The sequence below is a fragment of the Melospiza georgiana genome, chromosome 25, assembly GCF_028018845.1.
Source record: "Melospiza georgiana isolate bMelGeo1 chromosome 25, bMelGeo1.pri, whole genome shotgun sequence".
Taxonomy (NCBI): domain Eukaryota; kingdom Metazoa; phylum Chordata; class Aves; order Passeriformes; family Passerellidae; genus Melospiza; species Melospiza georgiana.
Window position 1 is genome coordinate 7,015,383 of NC_080454.1, and position 26,287 is coordinate 7,041,669.

The window sequence follows — 26,287 nt, forward strand, 5'->3', positions numbered from 1 at the left end:
GGCTTTACCCATTTGGAAGGAACCCACCTTAAACCAGAGGGGGTGGACACACAGGCATATCCACGTCCCCAAGTAACCAATTTGTAGGGTCCCACCATTTTCCAAGTCTCAGGGTCCTTTACTAAAACTGGAGGTTTTTCCTTAATTAACCTATGATTGCTCCCCCCAAAGTGGCGTAGGATGGGTGGGTTCAGGCTGTCAAAAGAACAATTCAGAAAATTTATTGTGAATAGCGCCCTGGATAACCGGATGTGGGGAGGTTCCACCTTCAGAACCTGTTGTTGCTGGTCCAGGACCCTTTTAATATCACGGTGAGTTCTTTCTACAATGGCTTGACCTGTAGGGGAGTAGGGGATGCCAGTTTTGTGCTCTACTCCCCATTGCTGCAGGAAGCTCCCGAATTCCTTGGATTTGTAAGCAGGCCCATTATCAGTTTTCAGCTCCTTGGGGATGCCCATGAAAGAAAAAGCCTGTAAGAGGTGCTTAGTAGCATCAATACATGATTCTCCTGTGTGGGCAGAAGCATAGACCGCTCCAGAAAAGGTATCTACACTAACATGAACATATTTCTGCCGTCCAAAAGACTGTATGTGTGTTACATCTGTTTGCCACAGTTCACAACTGTTCAATCCCCTTGGGTTTGCTCCCGTACTCACTGTAGGGAGTGCATGTTGTTGGCAATTTGGGCATGTGGCCACAATCGCTTTGGCCTGTTCTCGAGTGATATTAAACTGATGAACCAGGCCAGGTGCATTTTGGTGGAAAAGCTGGTGGCTGATTTTTGCCTGTTCAAAAACATTTGGGAGAGTGGCCATCACTGCAGGTGCAGCAAGAGCATCTGCCCTTCTGTTGCCTTCAGCGATAAACCCTGGCAAGTCAGTGTGTGACCTGACATGCATCACATAAAATGGTTGCTCTCGGTGACTGACTAACTTCACCAGTTTTGAGAGCAATTCGAAAAGTGCAATGTTAGACACCTCTTGCAGTATTGCTTGATCTGCCCTGGATACTACTCCTGCCACGTATGCAGAGTCTGTAATCAGATTAAATGGTTCTGAGAACCTTTCAAAGGCCCTAACAACCGCAGCCAATTCAGCAACCTGAGGTGAACCTTCCACCTCAGCAATGTCTGTCTCCCACTGCTGGGTTTGAGGATCCTTCCAAGTCATAACAGACTTGTGGGACCTCCCGGATGCACCTGTGAAGACAGTTAGAGCCCTTTTTAAAGGTCTCCTACTTAGAGCACTTCTCAGTTTTAAGGTAAATTGAACATCTTGTTCGAACAATTTGTGAGCGGGCCGAGCTACCGAAATTTGTCCTGAGTAGGAATCCAGAGCAAACTGCAACACTTCATTTTCTTGAAACAATTGTTCCAGTATTTTCATAGTATTTTGACCTGATTTTAACTTAACTGGAATGTGAATGCACTTAAAATCACATCCTGCTAACTCCCTGATCCGGGTCCTTGCTTTCCGGATCAGTTCCGCTACCCTTATTCCCTTGGCCTGCTCTTTTTGTGTCTATGCGCCTGGCAGGCCGGCGCTCCCTCTTCAGTTTTTTTGTTGTTGTTGACCCCCAGGGAGGGCTTGGAGTTCTCCTCTCCTGCCATTTCTAAATTCATCAAATTCCCTTTTCAGGGGGCACTGGTTACTCCAGTGCCCTAGGTTGTTACAAAGCAGGCATGGTTTTGTGGGCTCAACCATTGCTGGTCTCCGCTGCTGCCCAGGGTACTGCTGTGCTGAGGGGAAAGGCGCAGGGCTGGCAACGGCGACACGCTGAGGTGGTTTTGGCAGCAGCCTTGGTCTGGTATCTTCAGCCACACTCATCAGAGGCACTTTCCTGTTACAGACTAGGAGCATGTCTTTTAACGTTGGAGGCGGTTCGATAGGAAGGCTCAGGATTGCCGCTTGACACTGTTCATTAGCATTTGTAAATGCCATTTCCTCTAAAATTGCTTCCCTAGCATTCTCTTTTTTAACTTGTATTTCAATAGCTCTAGTTAACCTTTCTACAAATTTCAAAAAAGGCTCTGATGGTAGCTGTTTAATTTTACTATAGGGCTCAAAAGGCCCCTCAGGTTGTAGGGAAAAGAACGCTTTTTCAGCTGCTTCCTTTACTTTTTCGAGTGTTTCTGCAGGAATTGCAGTAGCTTGGATCGAGGGAGAAGACCATTGGCCCTCACCACAGAGGTGCTCAATGGTGATAGGGTTACCACTGTTGTCTTTGGCTGTGTTTGGATCAGAATGCAAGCCTGGGAGAGCATCATTCAGCAGTTGTTTCCATGCTATTTCCCATAATTTAAATTCCGTGGAGGTCATGAGACAGGAAAAAAGCTGTTTTAAATCATGTGGAATCACTACAGTCCTACTCAATTCAGAATTTAAAAGGCCACGGAAATATGGACTGTGTGGACCATATTCTTTATGAGACTTACAGATCTCTTTAATCAATTGCCGTCCAAAAGAACTCCAATTAGCAGTTGGAGCTGCTCCCCCCTGAGCTGCAGGCTGAAAGGTAACAGGAGCCAGTGACAGCATGGGACTATGCATTGAATCTGCTGTTCCCTGCTCTGTATCCCTTGAAACAGAAGCATTGGGATCACAGATACAGGTTTGGGGAATGGCAGTGGGTGTGTCCCCACCGTGGGAACCCGGGGAGGGGGCGGGGATGAAACGGGTACAGGAGGCGGGGACAGGGGGCCGGCAAGGGGCGGGGAAACTGTGGGAACAGGGGGCGGGGTCAGGGGGCAACCAGGGGGCGGGGACACCTGGTGACATCATGTCAGCAGACGCCCCCTGGGAGGAGTAGAGGGGCGGAGCTGAGGGTACTGCAGGAAAGGGAGGGGAAGGGGGAAAGGTGTCACGAGGAACAGAAGGAGAGGGGGATGGGGCTGGAGTTTTGGGATGCTTAAGAGGATTTTGGGAAGAAGAAGACCAGGTTTGGGAAGATGCCATGTGGCATCCACCATCTTGTGGACCCCCTAGGGGCTGGGGGCCATTTTGGGTAGCACTACTCTCTGCAAAGCTAACACGTGCTGTGGGTTTCTGAGGATGGGACACAGGGGATTGGGAAAGGTTCCACGCAGCCTGGCCAGGGCCTTGTGGACAGGGCAACTCAGGCATTTCAACAGACTTTGGGCGTCGACTTCCCAATGAGATTGATCTGTTTAAAATACTAAGTTTTGGGGAAAGAGGTTTAGGGGTTTTAGAACTAGGAGAGGGAGAAACAGGGAGAGCAGAGGTACATTGCTTTACATTTGGCTTTTTCTCCATTTCCTTTTGTTTGAGCAATGCTGTTCGAATTTGTAAACTCCAAAACACAAATTTAGCTGATGGGGCATTGCCAGATTGTCCTAAGGTTATCAATTCATTTCCAACTTTATCCCAGAATTGAATATTGTGGATTTCTTCAGGGGAGATTTGTGGGAAGTGGAGGAAAAGCCATCTTACAAACTGTTTCAATTTTCCTTTAGAGAACTTAACATTACCACTGTCCAAAATGCTTACAATATTATAATACACTCCTTTTTGTACAATGCTGAGTTTCAAACCCATGTTAGATGTAAAAAGCAAAGTACTAAATCCTGCCTGACCAAAAACAAAGCCAAAATCAGCTACCGATTTCAAAAAAAAACCACAGATGGAAAGGGATAACGAGCCGACAAAAGCTTCACAATGCAGCTGTATATACTGCTTTTAAAATTCCCGGGCAGCAGCAGCAGGGCACGCCCTGCCAAGCAGAGGCAGAAACAAAGCCTCCCCCGCCGTGGAATGCACGCCCCCCGCGGAGCAGAGAGAGCAGCCACGCCACGTGGCAAGCCGAAACCGGGGCCCCCCGCGCTGTGTGCAGAGAACCCCCCCTCCCCCGCACAGAGAGAGAGAGAGAGAGAGAGAGAAAGATCTCTCGACCACGTGGAGAGAGCCGAGCTTGCAGAGCCAAGAGGAAGGGCAAAGATCTCCCGCGCGAATTCCCAAAGACAGCAAAACACACGGCAGAAAGCTAATAGCTAGAAATCAATGAATTCCCGTCTGTGGGGCTGCGCAGCCAAAAATGCAAATGCAAAATGGAACAGAACTCACGGCAGAGTCTGTTTTTGAGCTCCTGCCCTACCGAGAGCAGAGATACTCACCCGAAATGGAAGCTGTAGCTGGCTGGGTACAGGCAGGTCTCTTCACCGGAACAGGACCCCTCTGTGGGCGAGAGAGGCTCCCCTGTTCTTCCTCTGGAAAATCTGCTCACCAGAAAGGAGCTGGGCTTTCCAGAGCCGCCGAACAGTCCACAAAACTTCTTCTGGGAATATTCCCTAAGTCTCTAGTCGAGGGCCTTGCAACCAAAGCCCCTTTCAGCTGGATGCACGGCTGCCAGAAGTTTCTCTAAGGTGCTGCGGGTCCGTCTTGGGCTGCAGAGTCGCTTTGCCCAACCAGGGACGCCAAATATTGGAAAAAAAAATGGCTCCCAATATTACCAGTTAGATTGTGCCTGGGCCAGTCTGACCCTCGCTGCTGGGCCAAAGGCAGCAACTGCGGTGTGTCACCCCAGAGATACCTTAGCTTGCTGGTGGTTGCAGCTGGGCACTGAACAAGTCCAGGCCTGTAAGGGACCCCGTTACCTCAGGAGGATAGCTTCAGGCGATGGTGAAGAGAAAAAGGAGAGGATTCTGCTGGAGGGTTTAATGTCCAGAGGTTTATTCCATGGTTACAGAGGTCTGAACATGAGGACCTGCTCCAACAGAACTCAGCCGCATGGTCTCCTGACCTTTTTAAGCTCAGGGACAAGGGGAGGGGAGGTACAGGTGAGCCACCAACCAGGTGAGAGGGGCAGGGTCTCAGGGGAAGATGATACCCAGACAGGCCAATGACTTCTGGGCATGGGGGCATCCTTTGAACTTGACCAACCACAGGACACCTTGCTGGAATGTTAAGTCTGAGTGACAGGACTCACTCAGCATGGGGGCAAGGGGGAAGGGAGAGAGACTTATAGGCACACCTGGGAAAGTGACCTGGAAGGCCAAAATGGGACATCACAGCAAACCACACCACCTTCCCATGTGCAGAAACCTCCAGCTGCTGCTCCCAGTGCAGGGTCTCCCTGTGCTCACAGGCCTCTGCAGCCCCTGGAGAATTTGCCTCTTACCATGACCGCCATTTCCCTGAAGTAAGGAGGTTCTCCTTCCACCATCTCGATGGTCACAGTGCCAAAGGCCCAGATGTCCCCCTTGGGGCCATAAGGAGATCTGGTCACAACTTCTGGGGCCATCCAGTGAGCAGTGCCCACCATGGAGCTGCGCTGGTCCTGCTCAGGGCTGAGCTGAGCGCAGAGGCCAAAATCAGCTGAGGACAGAAACAAACCCTGTCAAAGGCAGCTGGAATGAGGAAACCAAGCACCAAGATTCCCCAGTCTCAGTCTGAAAGTGCAAGGTGCAAACTGGACCCTTCAAGAAACCCTCAGCTTTCATGCAGTGGTTTTTACTGATTCCCTTGGATCTTTAGATTCCCACTGCTGCCCCTCTGGCAGGGCCATAGGCAGAGCAAAGGCACTGCTGGCACCCTGCTCCTCTGCTGAGCTCTCTGCAGGGGCAGCCACTCTCAGCTGGCACCCGCGGCCAGGCAGTGCCCCCAGCAGCCCTTGTGGGGCTCTGGCCCTCCCTGGGAAGCAGCCCCACACCCGCAGCTCGGGAGCGCCGTTCCTGGGCAGGAACACCCACCCAGCCTGACAGAGCCGTCCGTGCCCAGGAGGATGTTGGAGCTCTTCAGATCCCTGTGGATCATCCGCTTGGAATGGAGGAAATCCAGGCCCTGCAGACACTGAGAGAGAACAATGTGGTAAATAGGTGTGATTCATGCTGATAAAATTGAAACAGTAATCAATATTGATACAGTAATTAATATTTGTAAATAATAAAACAGATAAAAGTTGTAATGCCAAAGAAGAAAGGGAGAGGAGGGGTTCCATCCCCCCTCCTGGTAGATGTTCAAGGATAGGAGGAAAAAGCAAGAGAGAACAGTTACTAAAAATTAACTGAGAGAAGTGAACATCTGATTGGGTCCCAGGAAAATGCCCGCTATAAGAGATTTATTGCTTTGATGCTAAAATGTAGTAATATCTTAGTTTTGGCTTACATTATCCTGACTTGGTGCGCATGTGTAACCCAAAGGTGAATTAAAGGACAAAGAGGAAGAGGAGAGGTCTTCATCCAAAATGACCCCCAAAGACTTGTGCGACCACCAAACCGAGTGGTGGAGCATGCACGGTAAAGGTGGTGATGAGGGCGCGGGTAAAAATGTGATGAATTGAAAATGGGAGGAGATGGCATTGACACATGACATATAAGGGGGGAATCCACTTGGCAAACTCGTATGTGAGGTGGCAAGGGTCCAAGAGCCCTGCACTCCGTACTCGGCACTTATCTTTTGCTTATGTGCTATTATTTGAACTGAATTATCCCTTATTTTTAATCAAATTATATGGTCAATAATATTTTATAAACTATTCAATTAAAATTGTTGCTATCTCAAATATTGTTCGGGTTTTTTTTATGATGGGATAATTGGGCAAACATAACAACAAGAAACACGAGGACAAAAACTAATGGCTGGAATATATCACACAAGAAAGGACAGTTCAGAATTCTGCCCGCAGCAGCTTTGCTGTGACAGGCCAGGAGTGCAGTGCTCACAAGCTACAGACAAACGGTTCAAGGCAAAGCTGAGAACAGCAAATCAAATCCAAACCAGACAGAGAGTACCACAACAGCAGGAGAGAGAACAAGAACAGAGTAGAAGTGCAGTGATGTGGGCAGGCCGTTCACTGCAGAGGCTCTTTCTTCTCCAGCTCACAAAAACAACACAGAAACAAAGCCCTGAGCATGGAGCCACTCCTGTTCTCACGCCCTGTTTGGAAGGATCATCGTGTCCCAGCCATGGGAGTGACAAGCAGGATCCCTCACCTCCCAGCTGACAGCTGCCATCTCTCCTTCAACCACGCATGTCTGTCTGACAACGTCCCGCAAAGTTCCTCCATCCATGTATTCCATCACCAGCCAGATCTCCATCAATAAGGAAGCTGGAAGAGGAAAGCAATGGCATGGAGATGAAAGTGCAGAGCTCAATTCCCCCATGGAAAAGCCTGGAGTGGAGTTTTGTTTCCAGGTCATTTGTCAATGAGGACAGAATCAGATGGAGAGACATTCCTGCCAGGCTGCACAGCCCTTGGAATCTGCACAGTCTAAAGGAGAAGGAGACACCTGTGAGAAAGGAGAGGCCTTAGATGGCAACCAGGTGAATAATGCAGTTTAGCAACAGCCCAGATCAATGTGGAACCACAACCCTTGGCCCCAGCTGGTTCAGCTTCTGGACTCATCAGTTCCACCATTCCCTGCAGAACAAGGCAACACAACTGCCAGGGTTATCCAGGGGAGGAGGCCGTGCAGCAAAAGCAGTCAGAAAACCTTTCAGAAAGTCCCTTCAGAAACAGGCAAGGCCAGTGAAAACTGGGCAAATGAGGCATTTCTGGAAACAAGAACCCGATGTTCCTGGCATCTGTAGCAATGGAAAAGGGCTGGGAAGAAGAAGCCAAGGGAAATAATTTCTGCTGTGGTTTATCAGCACTTCTTGGGAGACACAGCAAACAGGGAGGAACTTGAAGGAAAACCAAAGCAAAGCAACAAAAGCACACGGAGGGAGTGAACTGCCAGGCTGTTGTTTTGGGAAGATGTGGCTGGGTCAGGCATTTTCCAAACAGGCTACAGACTCCGGATGCCAGGAAAGGTTAACGCAGGGCCTGGGCACGGGATAAGAACTGAAGCACTCACCTGTCCAAGGAGTTGACAATGTTGGGGTTCTTGTCCTTCAGGAGCAGGATCTCATTCACAGCTCGTTCAGTGTTCTGCCCTCTGAGACTCATTTTCTTGATGGCCACCTGAAGGGACATTGCAGCCTTTAACTGCAGGAGTCTGTGCCAGGAGGCCACAGCAAACACTGAGCGAGTCTTTTTGGAGCGACGGAGCCGGGCTGTGCCCAACTGCCTTGGAATGGGACACCAGAGCTCAGCAAGGGCCATTCCCACAGCCCATTGCTCTGCCAGCTGGGAGCTGCTTACAGGACACGTGGCCAGAGATATTGGCCTTGCAAGCTCTGCAGAAATGGTCCCTCAGCTGTCAGCCTCAAAGCTCTAACAACATTCTCTGCACCTACAGTCTTCTCTAATGGCCTCAACACTCTTATTATTATTCAAACATATTTTGCAAGCAGGAGGTAATTCTGGTTCTGTGAAAACAGCAAAACAGCCAGGAACCCTTTAGCAATTCTATGGGATTTCAGATCCAACTGGTGATTGGATGATTTCATGATTTCAGATCCAACTGCTTTGTTTGGGATTGCACAACAAAGCAAACACACACCCATTGCTCAGGTGATCCCTGTCACAGGCTGTCACTGACACCAGACCCAAACACAACTGCAGGATTTAGGAGAGAGCTTTGCTCTGGACATCCATCTTCTCATTTCTCTCCCTCTTCCTCTGTGAACAACTGAAGTAGGACTAATACCCCAAACTGAGTCCAAGCAGGATCTCTCCCTAAATAGGCCTTGAGGTTCCCTCTGAAGATGAAAGGCAGGATGGAAAAACAGCTAAATAATGTTCCTGTCTGAGGCTGGGATGACGATTAATGGGGCCTCAGTCTCCAGCAGCTGATGCATTCACACTTTTAGATATTAAGACCAAGCCAGGGTGTCCTGCTCTGACAGACACCGCTGCCCTCCTTGCATTCCTTTGGCACTTGAGAAGGAACAAGTCTGTCCCAGCTGTGCTCTGCAGGCTGACACTGCTCTGCCTTCAGAGGAGCAGCCTGGGCAGGAAAGCTCTGCTGGCCCCCAGAGCTGCAGCCACAGCTCCCAGCAGAGGGGAAAGCCCTGCAGAGCTGCCAGCCGTGCTGGGCGTGTTGGCACTGACCTCTCCTCCAGTGGCCCTGTCGAGTCCTTTAGAAATGGCTCTGAAAGCCCTGGAGACAAAACAGCAGAGAAGAAAGAAGCAGCGCTTTAGGCCCTGGCAGTGAAAGCCAGCCCAGACAGGAGATCTCTGCTGCCTGCAGCATTCACAAACACCTGGGTGCATCGACCCTTCCAACAGCAGCACAGCAGCCACCAGCCCTCTGCCATGCAAGGTGTGCAAGAGAAAACTGAGACCCAATACGAAGGAATTGGGCTGGAGCAAATCCCAAATGTCCACCCTGAATAGCTTTAGTTCAAAACCTGAGGTGAGAAATGGGTGTCTAAAGAACTGGAAAAGAATGCATTTCATCCTTTTCCATTTCCTGCCTAAGACCTGCAGGATCCACAAGGGCCCTGCCATCAGGCAGGTGATGCATTTTCCCCCAGAGTGCATCAGCTCTGTGTCTCTTACTGAATGTATGGGGTCTGCTACCTGTGCTAGAATAGAGCACTTATTGGTTCATCCCTCGTTTCTGTTTCTAAACCATTAGGTTGATAATCCAGAGCAGTGGATATTTTTTGAAGCAAAATATTTGAAAGAAATCTTCTGGAGAACTGTTTTCTGACAGTCACCAGATGGTGAGTTGCTCTTTTAGGCAATCCAGTTCCAGGGACAGAAGATCTTCCAGGTCCTGCTCCTTGCTGCAAGCAGGACACTGTCAGCCTCAGGGGCTTTTGACGGTGCCTTCTGACCGCAGTTATCAATTCTGATCAGGACTGAGAGACAGCAGGATGGTAGCCCAGTGTCTGAAGGTGCTTTGGGCTCTCCTGACCCGTCACTTGATCCTGCACCAGCACAACACCCAGCCCTGCTTGTGCAGAAGCAGCTGCCGTGCACTTACCCTTGGCCAATCTGCTCCACTTCCAGGTATTTCTGGTGTTCTGGTATCTCATGGTGTTCCCTGAAAGAAAAAACGTGGAAGACGCTCCCTCCCAGAGTGAGAGCCCGCCTTGCAGCAGAGCCAGAACCAGCCCCACTCCCTGGGGCCGTGATCCCCTTGGTGTCAGCTGGGGAAGGACAATAAATGGCTTGGTGACATTCAGCTGCAGAGCAACCCTGGGTGCAGCTGATGCCCAGACACACTAACAGCACCTGCTCGGGCACCCAGGAACAGAGCAGATGTACTCAGCTGCATCAGGTACCACTCCCCTCTCCCCTCTGGCTGCAGGGCTGTGCTGCTGTCAGAATGTTCAGCCCAGGATCCCGCAGTGGGGGGAGCTTCATTGTCCTCTTCCCAAGCAGAGGGAGGTTCTCCATCCTCTTCCCAAAACGCTGCAGCTTCTCCATCCTCTTCCCAAAATGCTGCAGGTTCGCCATCATCTTTCCAAGTCAGGTGATGTTCGATGTCCACTTCCCATGCTGGGAGATGTTCACTCTCCTCTTCCCAAGACACAGGATGTCCTCCATCCTCATCCCACACTGGGAGATGTCCTCCATCCTCATCCCACTCCATGGGAGCTTTGCCATTCTGGTCCTACACCAGGGCACATCCACCATCCTCGTCCCACGCCGGGAGATGTCCCCTGTCCTTGTCCCACCCCGCGGGAGCCTCGCCGTTGCATTCCCACACCGCGGCATGTTCGCCCTCATCTCCCAGAGCAGCGGGAAGTTCACTGTCATCTCCTGGCACTGAGGGAAGTTCACCATCGGCCCCCAGAGCAGTGGGAAGCTCACTGTTGTCTTCCTCCTCTTTGGCCTCCTCTTTGGAAGCAGAGGGAGCCCCAGGAGGTGCTGGTGCTGCTTTTGTGCCCTGTGAACAGATGGCAGCGTGAGGGACGGGAAGTTCTATCTCAGTTATTACCTTATTTATCCTCAGCTGCACATCCAGCATCACTGAGCAGAAACTGGGTTCAGAGCTGTTCCAACTAACAATGGGCTAAAGTCAACATTGCCACTTATTGTTGGGAATTCGATATTCCACCATGGCTAAAGCCAGCAAGCAATCCTCTGCCTGCAAAACCAGACCTGCAGCTCTTCAAAAGCTCTTCAGCAGAAAAGGAGAAAACTGCTGGGGATCCATTTGCTGCTGCTGCTGCTGCAGGCACTGACAGGAACTTTCCTTCAGCCTCCCAGGCTGGCACTCGGCTGCCACATGCCAAGCTCACAACTTGCTGCACAATTCCAAACACCAAGTTCCTTTCCCACTCACCGAAGGAGGAGCTGCTCGGAATCCAGACATGAAATGCCCTGCAATGGGAGAGGGAACATGAACCAGATGCTGTTAGGAGAAAAACTGCCAGTGGTGGGAAATGCCACGGAGCAAGGCAACCCCGAGAGAGCATTTTGCTTTCACAGCATCCCTCCAGGAGCCACAGTCCCTTCCCACAGCAAGCAAGAGAACAGCACAAAATACTGGGCTGGGTCAGTTCTTGGCTGGAGCAGCAAAGGGAGGGAGTTCCAGGCTCTGCTGGCACAGACTCCCTGCTTGAGGGAACAGAACCCCCCAGGGCTCATTGCCGATGCTGTGCACGCCCCACTGGCTGCAGATACCCCCTTTTTCAGCTGCAGCTGCTGGCAGGAGCTCTCCCATAGCAATGGTATCTTCATGGCAATTTGGTTCCAAAGTCAGCTCAGCTCCAGAGGAAGAACAGAAAGCACACAGCAAGCCCAAAGCCACAGATGCCGCACCGAGGGAAAACCTCGACTTACACGCCAAGTGGGTTAAAAAATACCCCGAATAAGCCACAGAGTACAGAGTGCAAACTGCAGCAGCCACGTGCTGCATCATTTTGGCTGCACTGCACACGTCTGCAGCCTGTAGCCCTGCAAACACAGAAGGACACCCGTCAGGGCTGGGCTGGCTGCTGAGAATGCCTCGGGCAGGAGGATCCTCCGGCAACGAGCCCAGAGCCACTCTGGGCACTGAGGCCTCTGTGTCCCACAGCAACGGGAACACCACGGGGACGTGGCGCTGTTCCTGCGACATCCCAGCAGCAGCTCACGCAGAAACTGCCTGGAAGGTTCTCCTGTGGCACAAAGGAGCACAAAGAACCCTCCCAGGGCACAGCCTATGGCCCAAAGGGTGCAAGAGGAACTCGGAAAATACATCAAACAAGGATACCCCACAGCCCAGCCTGAACACTGAGGAGGAATGAGGACGGCACCGAACCAAAGGAAATGTGACCTTTAGTCACTGATGCTTCTGACTAAAAGCAGCAAGCCTTGTTCCCTCTGGGATCTTTGTTCTAGTTCTAAAAACGAGCAAGGTTCTCCCCTCTAAATACACAGGAGGCACGAACTGGGGGGAGGTGGAATTAGGAAGGAGGAGGAGGAGGAGGAGGGAGAGAGGAAAAGGAGGAGCAGGAAGAGGAGGAGCAGCAGCAGGAACAGGAGGTTCCAGTGCCCCCTGTGGCCTCAGCTGCGGGACCATCGCCCCCAGCTCGTCCTGCAGGTGAGCAGGGAGGGGGAGCTCGTCCCAAATCCATCGGGGGGTCCCTGAGAGGGTTTTTTATTGGGGTGTGTTTGGACCTCGCAGATTGTGGAATTGCCCCCAAATATCATCTGGTGTCCCTGGGAGGTTTTTTTCTCCGTGTGCGTAGGTTTGGATCTTGCAGGAGCCCAAAGCTGAGCCCCTTGGGGGATCTTTGGGGGCCCACGTGGCCATTGCCCAGTATGGGCAGGGGAGGACATTGGTCCTGGGGACCCCCGGGACAGCAGAGGAGGGGAACCCCTGGGACCCCCAGAGTGGGGAGAGCAGAGAGGGGCGATCCCAGAGCAGGGGGACCCCGGCAGACTGGAAAGGGGGGGAGCCTGGAGAGGAGGGACCCCTGAGATCCCTGGGATGTCAAAGCAGAGCATCAGGGGAGAAGGGCCCCCATGGACGCCCAAAAGCCTCTGCATCATCCCTAAGCAGGACGCTGGAGAATGAAGAACCCCTGGAACCATTGGATCCCCATGATCCTGAGGAAAGGAAACTTCTGGAACCCCAAAAGTGGAGAGATCAGCAATAGGGAACTCCTGGGAGAGCTTTTTTGGGCTGAATCTTGACCTTGTGGAGATTTTCATGGACACAAGACTCCTGCTGAGTTCCAGAGATGGACCTTGCCAGGAGGAGCCTCTACTCCAAGGCGCTCCCACCTTGGTTTCCCCCAAACCAGGGTTTGTCATTCCCAAGCTGTGGCCAGATGGAGGAGGAGGAAAAGCCCCAGAGATCCCTCACGAGGAGGGGCTGCAAACCCAGCCCAGGGAGCTGCGGGGAGGAAAGAGCCCCCCTGAGCCAGGAAGGCGGCCGGAGATGCAGCCAGAGCTCAGAGCTGGTGGAGCCTCATGGCAGGGAGAAGCCCCACAAGTGCTTGGAATGTGGGAAGGGTTTCAGCTCCAGCTCCACCCTGATGGAACACCTGAACATCCACACTGGGGAGAGGACCTGGGAGTGTGGGGAATGTCAGAAGAGCTTCAGGTGGGATTCAGAGGTCGTCATTCACCAGCACTTCCACACCAGGGAGAGGCCCTGCGAGTGTCCTGAGTGTGGGAAGAGCTTCGTGCGCTGCTCCAGCTCCATCCCCCATGGGAGGATCTTGGCTGGATAATCCCCAGTGACCCCCGTTGGGCAGAGCCCTGGTCACCCCTGTTCTGGCTGATCCGTGTTGGGCGGGAGGAAGGTGTTGGATTTCTTTCCCTTCTCCTTGTGCTGCTGTGATTTGGTTGATAATAAATTCCCTCCGTGTGCCCAGGCCCAGGATCTGTTGTGCCCGTGTGGGATCTGCTTCGGGATCTCTCCCGGTCCTTGTCCCCACGCAGGAACCCTCGGTTCCATTTTCTGTCCCTGTGCGGCTGCGGGGGGCAGGGACAGAGCGGCTCTGGGGGTGCCTGGCATCGGGCCAGCGTCACCGCTCGCCACGGACACCCCTGAGATGCCGCGCACCTGGGCACGCATTGCTGGGCTCACCTGAGCTCCCACCTGCCCAGCGCCCCAAGGTTCCCCCTGCCCAAAAAACCCCAGCCCGGGTCTGCAGCGTCCCGGAAAGGCCTCAGCCAATGGCAGCGCAGGCAGGAGGCGGCTCAGCCAATGAGAGCTCGGGGCGTTGGATTGCCTCATCGGGTGCCGGGCAGAGCCCGTGGCCCCTCGCTGCCCAGAAGCGGCGGCAGCCAATGAGAGCGCGCGGCGCTGCCGAGCCCGCCCTGCTCCGGACTGGCGCTCCCAGCGCAGCGCGGCTGCTTTGGGGCTGCTGCTCCCTGCCCGGCCCCGGCCATGGGGCGAGGGGCGGCAGCTGGGGCCCTGCTGGTGGCACTGGTGGTGCTGGGAGCCCCCCCGGCTGCGGGCGCGGATCTCTCGGGTGAGCGGGGGGCGGGAGGCGCTGGGACGAAAGGGGGGCGAGGGGGAAAAGGGGGCGAAGGGGGGAGGCCGGAATGGAGGGGGAGGAGGAAGGGACCCCCCAAAGGGAGAGCGGGAGGGGCTGAGGGGTGGGGGGAGGAGAGGGAGCGGTGGGAGAGGGTGAGGAAAGGGGGAAAAGGGGACCGGGGAACCTCAAAACTGAGCGGGAGCGGGCTGGAGATTGAGGGATTTGTGGGAAAATGGCGAAATGGGACCCCAAAAGTGAAATTTTGGGAGCGGCCGGAGGTGGGAGGGGAGAGGATGTGGAAGGGGAAATGGGGGAAGGGCGGCAAAGAGGAAGCGGCAGCGCGGGCAGGAGGGTCCCATGGAGGCCGTGGGGCACAGGGGGTGCGGAGTGGGGATCCGGGGTGGGCCCCGGAGCTCTGGGGGTGCGGAGCGGGGGGCGGCCCCTGAGCTGTGTCCGGCACACACAGGGGTGTTTCAGCTCGTGTTTAAGTGCGAGTGTTACTTCATTAACGGCACGGAAACGGTAAGGTTCGTGGAGAGGTACATCTACAACCGGGAGCAGTTCGTGATGTTCGACAGCGACGTGGGGCTGCACGTGGGGTTCACCCCCTATGGGGAGAGGTTTGCCAGGAAGATGAACAGCGACCCGGCTAGACTGGAGTACGCACGGACTGCGCTAGACTGGTACTGCCGGTAAAACTACGACTATTACACCCCGATCATCGTGGAGCGCCGAGGTGAGCGCGAGGCAGAGCGTCTCCCCTCGGGCCCTACCCTGCCAATGACCCTGGAGCCCCTCAAAACCTCCCTGGGAATCTCCCCAGAGCCCCCAGCCCTCCTTGTGCCCATCCCCGGGGCCTCCTGTACCTTACCAGTCCCTCCCAATCGTCTCCAGTTCATTCTCAATCCCTCTCAGTTTATTCCCGGTCCCACCCAGCCACTCCAAATCAATTCCCAATCTATTCCCAGTTCACTCACAGTTCACTCTCAGACGTCCACCCTCTCTCCCAGTGCACCCCCATCCCCTCCCACCTCTCGCAGTGCCACCCAACTCCCTCCCAGTCCCTCTCAGTCCCTCCCACTCCCTCCGAACACATTCCCAGTCCATCCGAGCCCATCCCCAGTCCCTCCCACCACTTTCCCCTAGGCCGTTCCTTGTCACTCCCCGTCACTCCCAATCACTCCCAGTCCCTTCCCAGTCCATTCCAGTCTATCCCAGTCCCTCTGCAGCCCACCCCAGCCCTCCCCTCTCTCTCCCAGTGCCCCCCGGCTGATCCCAGTGTGTCCCCGCTCTCTCTCTCGCTCTCTCTCCCAGTGCCCCCCAGTGTGTCCATCTCGCTGGTGCCCCCATCAAGCTCCCAGCCCGGCCCCGGCCGCCTGCTCTGCTCCGTGATGGATTTCTACCCTGCTGCCATCCAGGTGAGGTGGTTCCAGGGCCAGCAGGAGCTCTCGGAGCATGTGGTGGCCACCGACGTGGTCCCCAACGGGGACTGGACCTACCAGCTGCTGGTGCTGCTGGAAACGCCGCCCCGGCGCGGGCTCAGCTACAGCTGCCAGGTGGAGCACGTCAGCCTGGAGCAGCCCCTGAGGCGGCACTGGGGTACGGGGGAGCCCCTGGGGGCGCTGGCAGAGGCGCTGGGCTGTGCTGGGAGCCACTGGGAGGGAGCTGGAGAGAGCCGGGCTGGAAGTGGGAGAGGGGCTGGGGGCTGGGCAAGGGCCGGGAAGGGGTTTGAGGGATGCTGAGGAGGGTGGGATGGGCTTGGAGGGGTCCTGCTGGGCACTGGGAGGGAGTTTGGGGGTGCTGGCTGTGACTGGGAGGGAGTTTGGGGGTGCTGGCTGTGACTGGGAGGGATCGCAGCGAGCCCGGAGGGGCTGGAAGGGGATCGGCGATGGCAAAGCGGGGCTCGCCATGAGCTCGGTTGTGCTGGGCACAGACTGGGAGTGCTCTGGCTGAGTCCTGCTGGGGCTGCCAAGGGACTGCGAGAGGCTTTGGGGGCCCTGGGGCGCTGGGGGCAACTGGGAGGGGGCTGTGGGATGCTGAGAGGGACGGGAGGGGCTTTGGTGGCTCCTGGCCAAGACAAAAAGGGATCGGAGGGAGGTTTCAGGGGGCCCTGGCTGGGCTGGGGCCACAGGGAGGGCGCTGGGAGGGGCTCGGGGTGTCGCTGAGAGGTTTTGGGGGTGCTGAGCCCTGCGGACCCCCCAGAGATGCCGCCGGACGCCGCCCGCAGCAAGATGCTGACGGGCATCGGGGGCTTCGTCTTTGGCTTCGTCTTCCTGGCGCTGGGGCTCGGCTTCTCCCTGCGCAAAAAGGTCAGGGCGGGTGCCGGGGGTGGCGTCCCCGCCGTGGCGGAGCGTGTGCGCTCCCGCCGGGGCCCCCAGCCCGGTGTCACCCCCTTTTCTCTGCCCACAGAGCTCCTGAGCCGGCGGCGGCCGCAGCCCCTTCCCATGGGCTCGGGCCCGGCCGAGACCCCCCGCTCCGTCCCCGCTCCGCTGATTTTGGGGGGTCCCGTGTCCCCCCAGCCCCGCTGGCGCTCTGCCCCCGCCCAGTGCCTGCTCCCAGTGCTCCCAGTAAAGCTTCCCAGTTGGGCCCGGGGCCGTTTATTGGGAGCCGATGGGAAGGGGTTTGCGGGGGGGCGGTGGGACGGATTTGGGCAAAGGGATGGGGACAAAGGGTGGGGGCTGGGCCCGGGGGGAGGGGTCGCTGCCCGCGGATCCCGCAGTGCCCGGTGCAGGACGAGCTCCGTGCGCCGCTCCATCTCCATCCCCCGTGGGAGGATCCACGCTGGATAATCCCGGATGACCCCCAGGGTCGGAGCCCCCCGTGTTGGGAACACTCCTGGCTGGGGGTTCCACATCTTCCTGGCCCCCCCTGGACACCTCGATTAAGGCCGGGGGGTCCCCACTACTTTTCTTGTTTCTGCTCCTCTCCTCATCTCCCCTTTCTCTTCCCCCGGGTCAATCGCTCCCCCCCCTCCCCCGCTCCTTCTCCCGCCTCCTTCCCCTCTTCTCTCTCACATCCCCCGCCCCTTCCTCAATGGTTTCTTGAAGGGTCCAGTTCCATCTTTCCTTGGCTACAGCCCTGAGGGCTTTTCCAGCTGACTTCACTACTGCACTCTCAGACTGAGAGTGGGGAGTCTTGGTGCTTGGTTTCCTCATTCCAGCTGCCTTTGATGGGGTTTGTTTCTGTCCTCAGCTGATTTTGGCCTCTGCTCTCAGCTCAGCCCTGAGCAGGACCAGCGCAGCTCCATGGTGGGCACTGCTCACTGGATGGCCCCAGAAGTTGTGACCAGATCTCCTTATGGCCCCAAGGTGGACATCTGGGCCTTTGGCACTGTGACCATCAGCATGGTGGAAGGAGAACCTCCTTACTTCAGGGAAACGGCGGCCATGGTAAGAGGCAAATTCTGCAGTGGCTGCAGAGGCCTGTGAGCACAGGGGGACCCTGCACTGGGAGCAGCAGCTGGAGGTTTCTACACATGGGAAGGGAATTCCCAGAGGACTCCACCCCCAACACAGAAGAATATTCTTCAGTCTCCAGCAACAATTTGCTTTGGGATTTATGTTGTTGCCGCTCATCTGAGTGTGAGGATGACCTGGAAATGTGAAGCAAGTGCATCAGGTCTAATGTTACCTTGCAAGAAAACCCCACACCAACCCCACATCCCAGCCCCAAACCCAACAAGTTTTCTGCAGGAGTTTCTAAAAGAGGTTTTGTGAGATGATTTCCCCCTGATTCTTCTCACTTGAAAACTTGTTGAAAACATAAGGATGGTTGTTTAACATCCCCATAGTCTAAAGTATTTCTTTCCTAGTTCAAGCTACTTTCTCTGTGTCACCAAGCCTGAGCTTTCAGCAACACAAACCTGTTTCTTGCCTGGCAGTTTCTGGGATGGGGCATCAGGAATGCATTTACTTGAGTGTCAGTGGCACTGCAGAGATGACCTTGATGTAAGAATCCTCTGAAATAACACAGGCAGACCACACTGACTCTGGAAAATGGCCTTAAAGCTGGTGTCCACATTTGGAGAAGCAAAATGTGCTATTTCTGATTGAGGTTCCTACTAACAGAGTCAGCCAATGAAACTGGCTCTCAAGGCGAGATCATTTGGATGTTGCAGTGGCTGTGGCAGCCCCAGGGTTTGGGTGTTTTGGTTGGCATAGCAAAATGAGCTCTGAGCAGCACCTGTGTCAGGGAGGAAAGTGCCCCTGGAGCTGGGGCTGAGGCCCCGGGGTGGATGTGAGCCCGTGTGGTTGTGAAGGGAGCTGGCAGAGCGCTGAGTTTGCTTTCCCTGCAGGCTCGCGCTCTGATCCGGCAGAACGGGACCCCGCAGCTGCAGGAGCCCCGGCGCCTGTCGGCTCTGCTGCGGGACTGCCTCGAGTGCAGCCTGGAGCCGGACGAGGAGCGGCGCTGGGCTGCCCAGGAGCTGCTGCAGCTGAGGGCCAGAAGCTGCAGGGGAAGCAGCAGCGCCAGGGAGGGGTTTTCTTGTGGGTCCCCCTCCGAAAGTCTCCAGTCTGGCTGCGTTCCAGACGCAGAGCAAGCAGAATCCTCGCCTGCTGTGGCTTGGCAGGCTCCTTTGGAGCTCATCTGGGCCTGGTGCCCCACAGCGAGCAGGGACATCTTCAAGCAGCTCATGGGGCCCAGAGCCCTGCTTGACCTGAGCTTGGATGTTTCCAGGGAGGAGGCACCTCCCACGTCTCTGGGCACCTTCTGTCAGTGTTTCCCCACTCTGCTGGTTAAAAAATTCTTCCTTAGATCTAATCTGAGCCTGCTTCCCTCTCCTCAGTCTCAAACCATTTCCCTTTGTCCTGTTGCAACAGAGCCTGTGAGGAACTTGACTCTGGAAAGTAACAGTTCATTTCTTTCCTTTTTATCCTTTGGGCAGCACCCATTTTTATCATCAGCCAAGCCTCTCTCCAGCCTGACCCCTCTGATCACTACAGTGAAGCAACTGAGGGAGCAGAGGAGGAGATTAAGCCCTTGAGGACAGCTTTCAGTTACAGAAGTAAGGACAACTAGTTAGTTATGGTAGTTAGCACTGTAGTTGGTTATGGTAGTTAGGACAGCGTGTTTGTTATGGCAGTTGTTTGAATAAAAACTCGCTTAACCCTGAACTGCCTTGCCGTGTCCCTTCCTCCTCCCGCTGTGCCTCAGCTGCCCGGAGCAATGTGAGGGGAGAGCGGGCCCAGCCTGGCCCAGAGCTGAGCCCCAGCAGAGCCCTGGCAGAGCCCAGAGCAGCCTCGGGCCCTGCAGAGTCAGCCTGGAAGGAGGCGCTTGGAGCCTTCTCGGCTGCACCCGGCTCTGGGTTACAGACTGGGTGTGCTGGAAAATGCCACCGGCTCTGCACGAGGGCAGAAGGGGCCCGGGGAAGGCCCAAGTGCTCCATGCAAGGGAAAAACCTGCCCTGGGATTGTTATCAATAACTAGGTAGTGTTGGCTTTTGCTATTAGGTATTGACTTCTGCAATCTATTCTTAATCACACTGATTTCGATAGAGTACATTTTGTAATCACTTTTCACTGCTTTTGCTATAGTATAATTTGTCAGCTTTTTGTGGCCAATGCCCTGGCTCCTGTGTAGCTCATATCCTCAGAACATCATTTATGGATCACATTTTAGTTTGTGGACAGTGTGATAAACGTACATTATAGTTTTGGCTTTTGAAAAATATTAAAGTGGATGCCATGTGTTGTGCATTAGAATGTGAACTTTTGCAGAAGTAGCTGTAGTTGTGAAATAATAATTAATGCTTTTTTTTTTGTAAATAACTGACAATTACACTTCACAGATAGCTGTGAAATAGCCAATGTTCATTTCAAGTACTTGTGGAAATAGCTCAAACCGTCTGCATGGTCAGATAACATTTCAGGAAGGGATGTGATGAGGAGCCCTGCCACTGACCCTTGCACTGTCAATAACTGTCACCTGCTGAAACCACAGAACTGGGGCCCTTATGAGGGAGTGACACACAACCCTCAAAACAGCAATCCACGATTCCTGCACGTGCTCTAAAACGGCGAGTTGGGGGTCAAACAAACCTAAAGAATTCCTGGAACATGTAAACGAGTTCAGAGAAATGTTTGAATGTGTATAACCATTATAAATATGTATTTGAACAATACACTGGAAAAACTAGACAAGAAGAGTTGCTGTGGTTAACCGGTGTGCCTCTGGCCATCACCGAGCACCCAGCGCTGTTACTGATTTGTCCCTTATTATTCCTTATTAAACTTTCAAAAATTCTAAAGAGTGAGGCTCCTTTCTCACAAAACCCAAGGTGCTCACCCCTTGTTCTTCCCCCAAAGACAGGATTTGTCAATCCTAACCTTCGTCTCGACGGAGGAGAAGGAGGCTGCAAGAAAAAGGAAGATGCACTGGTGTGGAGGCCCATGGGAGACTCAATCTCCCACCCGTGGGGGACTGGTCCCCAAGAAGAAGAATAGATTTCAAGGTTATGGTAAAAAGCTTGCTTCTCCCATAGATCTTTGCAGGCACATGCTGATTTATGGAAAGTTATGTTACCCCATTGGCCCGTTGGCCTAATTACCCCAGTTCAAACCCTATTACCCATCTTTGGTTAGTCCCTAGAATGTTCTCCCTCTCTGTCCCTCCATTGGCTCTAATTTACTGCATTCCTCTGCCCCTGTTTCCCTATTAGCTGACCCGACCCTTAACCCCTCCTTTGCACCATTTTCCCCCATATCCATTGGACCCTGACCCTCAGCTCCACCCTCACTACCCCATATAAAAACCCCCTGTGCCCTCAGCTTGCGCCCTGTCTTTGTCCCTGGGCCCTGTTCAGCTCTGTGCCCTGTTCCTTTACCAATAAACCCAGTTTGCTGCAGATCCTACCCAGACCCATCCTGCCGAATTTGTCAGCTTTATAAAGCAGCTGAGAGCTTCGGGCTCCGGAGTGCCGGACGCTCCAAGGGCCTCGGCAGCACCAGGACGCTCCAGGCTGGGACAGCCAGGCAGGGCAGGAGGAATCACTGCCCCTTTCCCCTCTCTGCTGCTCCATCTCCCAGCCCAGCATCGCTGCAGGACAGCCTCACTGCCAACGCCATCCTGCCAGGCATGGACTGGGGAGATCTCCTTCCCCTTCCCTCTGGCATGGAGGCAAATCCCATCTTCTCCTTGACCACCCTCCTTCTTCTCCTCATTCTGTCCTTCATCCATCCATGTTCCTTTCCCATTTCCTTCCTCCTTTGTTCCTTCTTGTTTTTTCCTCTCCTCCTGCATTTTCCTTTGCCCTTCTGCCTGTCTCTCCCTCTCCTTGTCCTTCTTCCCCCAGGCACTGAGCTGCGGACAGAGACCAGGGAGAACAAATCCCTGCCACAGAACCTCGTGGAAGAGGCCATTTGGAACGGCTCCATGGTACAGGAATCGAACGGGGAGGGAGAGCTCCAGAGATCCCACACGAGGAGGGCCTGCAAACCCAGCCTGGGGAGCTGTGAGGAGGTAAAAGGGTAAAAGCTTCCTTGGGCTGGGAAAGGCGTGGGGAATGTGAGAAGAGCTTCAGGCAGAGCTCAGCTTCTTCCTCGTGACTGCAAAAATGGCGGTGCCGGACGCAGACATCCATGGGGCGGCAGAGATCCCCCCGCAGATCCACGGGGATGCAGAGATCCCCCTGCAGATCCATGGGGATGCAGAGATCCCCCTGCAGCCCCCGGAGCAGCCACGCTGGAGCACGGCGATGCCTGAGAGGAGGCTGTGACCCCGCGGCCAGAGGGCCCCGCTGGAGCAGCCTGTCCTGGCAGGACTGACCCCGGGGCACAGTGACCCACGCTGCAGCACTTGGAGGGGGCTGTGCCCCATGGGATGGACTCAGCTTGGAGAAGTTCCTGGAGAAGTCTCCGGTGGGAGAGAGCCCAGGGTACAGCAGGGGAACGACTCCTGTCCCTGAGCAGACGGAGAAGCCCCGGGGAATGAACTGAGCCCGGCCCCATTATCTGTCTGCGGCACTGCCGGGTTGAACAGGTGCAGCTGGGAGGAGGGAGGCGTGGGCGAAAACCTGGAATTAAGGATCTTCACTTACTTCTCATTATCCTGCTTTGAGTTTTGGAGTTTTCTGTCAGAAATCTCTCCCATCTCCCACTCATCCACAGGGGTTTGGGGCGGTTTTCCCTTTTTGGGGGAAATCAAAGCGATACAATGATGCTCCTGATTAGGGGCAGGAGAAGTGATGCTCCGGGGCTTCCCGCTGAGCCGGAGCCACCGGAGCCGCAGTGCCGGGAAAGCCGTGGCGGGAGCTGCGGAGAAGTTTGTTTGTGTTTTCAGCTCAATCCCCCTCGGGCCCGGGCCCACTCCAGGGCTGCTCCTCAGCTCCGGCTCTGCCCTCACGCAGCCCGGGGGGCCCTGAGAGCGCGGGGCGGGGCTGTGCCGTGTGCAGAGCCCGCCCCTGGCTGGGATTGGGCGATGGTGCCGTCAGTCGCGGTTGTGGCGCGCTGATTGGTGGGAGCGGGGCGGAGCAGGGTCCCGGTGGCGGGCTGAGGGCGGCCGTGGCTGGGCAGCGGCGCCATTGTCGGAGCGTGTGTGCGGTGCCGTGAGCGGCGGCAGCGGCCGGAGCGCGGTGAGGCGGCGGCGGAGCTCGGAGGAGGCCGCAGCGCAGGTGGGAGCCGCGCTGGGTTGTGCGGGGGCTCGGGGCTGGCTGCAGGCCTCGGGGGCGGCAGGGGGCTCGGGCGGGTTCGTTGTGCCGTGTCCGGCGCGTGTTGCCGCTGGCGTGAGGGCGCTGCGGGAGCGGCTGCCCGCGGTCTCCTTGCGGCCGCTGCCTCGGCAGGAGCCGCTGCCGGAGCAGCGCTGGCTCGGCCCGGTTGCTGTGGCTGGGACAGAGGGACTGCCCCGTGCCCGGGGCTGTGCGGGGAAATTGCCGTGGCCGGAGGTTTCTGTGCGCAGAGGAGACAGAGGAGTCCTGTAAAAGTGACTTTATTGCTGAGCAGAGGGAGAGGCCGAGGGGCATTTGCCGTGCGCTCTCTGCCATAGTTGTAGTTCGCAGCCTCCTTTTTATCCTCATTTTCCTGGCCTCATCTCCCTCTCCCTTTGCCCACTGGCTGAGGTACTTGAAAGGTTCAGACCTCCCGATCCGCCAACTGCATGTCCTCGTCAGTGTGCACCCCTACTTTTGTATAACAGCCGATATTCACGGCTCTGTAAAGGTTGCTTTCTTCTGGAAGTTCAGGAATTTAGCGGGACTTTGTGTGAGCAGCAGTCCTTGTTAATTAGTTACATTTATTGAAGCTGATGGTTTCGCCCGTTGCTTCCTTATCTACAAATCCCTGGCCCCTCGCTCAGCTCCTGAATGAGCTGCACTGTCAAGGTGTGGAGCATGGTAAAAAGATGAGAGTTGCTGTAGCACATCAGAGGAGAAACAGCATTCGTTTAACCCATGGTCTGCCAAGGAGCCACAAAACCGTGTCCCATTCCTGTCCTTTCCAGGTTTGGCCTGGAGCATGAGGTGCTTTCTTACTTCCTTTGTTATCTGTTTCTCCAATTTTCCTTTGTCATCTCTTTCCAACAAGAGTTTGAGTAATTTAATTTTCCACAAACTCCCCTTTTTTTCTGCTAAAACGTAATATGATCCCATCTCATGGTTAAGTGTTGTGTTCCTCATTTCAGTGGATTGGTCAGCAGGAAGGTCAGGAGCTGGAGCTGTCTGGATGGTTATTGCGAGGGCAGCTTGTAATCTAATGTTGCAATTGAAATGAGAAATGGGTTCTGTGGCTCCTGATATGAATTGGTTCGGGTTCCCCGGGGCTGGTCCCTGGTGTTGTAGGATTTGTTCTGCTGGCCATTCATATTTTTTTCCATTTTTCGCCAGGGCTGCATCAATTGACTGCCTTTCTCTAATTAAATCATCAAATCCTTGGATTCCCAACTGATTTCCCTGAATTTTTGGTAGCAAAAAATCCCCAGTGCCCTAATATACCCTATATAACACAGACAGTGAGAGCACATGTTGTAGTGGGCAGAGGGATGATTCCCCCCATTTGTTTATAGTGAAGTTTTCACAACATTCTGCATTTGCTATTTCCCTTTGCAGCTTCACCCGTTTCTGTTGCAGGGTCAGATATCCTCCCCCTGGGCTCTGCTTTGAGCTGTGCAAATTCCATCAGTGCCAGCAGGCAGAGCTTGGGGTGAGGGGCAGAGGGAATCAGCCCAATTCCTGCCCCGGGCAAGAGACCCAGGTGCATTGTCCACACTTTGCCCAGCAGTGTTCATTTGCATTTCTAAAGCTCCTCTGCAGGCTGCCTGGAATGGAGCTTCTCTTCCAGGGCAGCCATCTGGTGAGCCACATGTGGCCCCCCAGAATCTGCTTTTTTTTAAGAAGTATTAACTATTTACGAGTTCAAAATATTACAGTTAAAGCTCTTTAATTTTGCAAAAGCTACATAAAGGAGAACATGGAAAAGCCCAGACCAAAAATTGATTCTCACACTTCTGTCCCAAACCTACCTGACAACATTAAGTGGGAATATAATGAAAAAATTTTCTCATGTTGTAATTTTGTCACTGAAACTGCAAGGAAAACAAAAACTCTCCAAGAATCTCTTTATTGTTAGAGAGCCAAGGTATCATTGGTTCTGGCCTGGATGTGCAACAGAAATAATTTCTTTCTCAAATAGCCCGGCTGTGCAGAAAAAATCATTCCATGCCATGTGAGTTTTACTCCATTTTTCCTAATCTTTATGTAGAACAATCTAAATCCACTGCTTTAATGTTCCTTGCTTCCAAGTTGTGTAAGTTGGTAGCATGTGGTTTCCTGTTGGACCCGGATTTCTTCCCCTCTGATGTGTGAATTCGGTCTCCACACTCCTGGATTTCATTCTCAGCCTGTTCCAGCCCAGGTGTCTCCAGCTCTGCCTGGGCAGTGTCTGGGGTAGCTGTTGGTTGCTGTTTGCTGCTGGGCAATGTTGATGTTTTGTTGCTGGTCGTTATCTCTGTGGGTGTCTTTTGGGCTGTTCCCAGTCTGTTGGGATGTTAAACTCATCTCTATTGAGTGGTGTAACATCCCTTAAATAAAACCTTTAAAATTCCTTTCCCAAAGACAAACCTTTGTGTAGAGAAACCTTTCTGAGCAGAGAAATAAGATTTAAAAGAACCAAACACGGTACACTTTGCAGCAGTGCAATGGCAGGCAGCCCAGAGTGTGGGTGTCAGTGAGCCCCAGAGTGGAATTGTGCCGTGGTGTTCCCCAGCAGCTGTGGCAGTGCAGGCCCAGCCAGCGCTGAAGCTGCAGCAGTGGCAGCAAGGCTTGGCCCCATTGGCTGGAGCTGGCAGAGGAGGGTGGCCAGGATTGCAGAGGATTCCAGGCGTGGATCTGTGGGCAGGCGCAGGGGCTTGGCCCGCTGTGGAGCCCTGGCTGCTGCTGCGTTGCCTTCAGGGCAGGCTCAGGGGCGGCCTCCCATCCTCCTGCTGCAGGCGGGAAGTGCAAATCTCCGGGGCTCCAGAGCCCTTGAGGCCAGGCTGAGGGGTCCCCCATGTTGAGCTGTGCTGGCGGCTGTTTCTGCCCTCAGGGACACTTGGCATGGGCCCCTTGGCCACCAGTGGTGCTGCTTTGCACTCCTTGGGCAGGAGCCGATGTCCTGGCTGGGTGTTGGCAGCAGCAAAGTGCCAGGGCAGGCTGTGTGCCAGCCCAGCTTCCTGTGGGAGAATGTGCCTTGATATCTGCTCCAGTGGTTGCTGAAGCAGTGAGAATTGCTTTTGCCCCCCTGTTAGGTGCCATGGTGTCAGCAGAAGATATTGAAGCCTTCCTACTCGGGGCATTTCAGTGCCAGGCTCTCACAGGCACCCACAGCTCTGCGGGTTGAGCTGAGCATGGGGCGGTGACCTGCGCTGTGTCTGATTCCCCTTCCTTAATAACAGCCTGTCTTGTAGCTCTTTTCCCTTCTGCTGTCCTTGCAGAGCCATCCACAAACACATTTTCTCCCTCTGGCCAGGGAATGTCCCATCATCAATCTGTTCCAGCCTGGGTCTGGAGCTCTGTCCCTTGAGTGCAGTCCTGGGTTCCTTGCCAGCCCCTCTCC

The 26,287-nt window shown here is 54.5% G+C and overlaps 1 protein-coding gene and 1 pseudogene across 1 annotated transcript in view; one reads left to right on the forward strand and one right to left on the reverse strand.

Annotated features, from left to right (window-relative positions):
- Positions 1 to 26,287, reverse strand: part of LOC131093383 (zinc finger protein 850-like) — a 201,688-nt pseudogene that overhangs the window by 130,655 nt on the left and 44,746 nt on the right.
- Positions 1 to 26,287, forward strand: part of LOC131093384 (zinc finger protein 850-like) — a 253,540-nt gene that overhangs the window by 39,229 nt on the left and 188,024 nt on the right. The window contains exon 2 of the mRNA XM_058040536.1: positions 13,262 to 13,387. Coding sequence (XP_057896519.1) covers positions 13,262 to 13,387 — 126 coding nt within the window. The remainder of the gene's footprint in view (positions 1 to 13,261; positions 13,388 to 26,287) is intronic.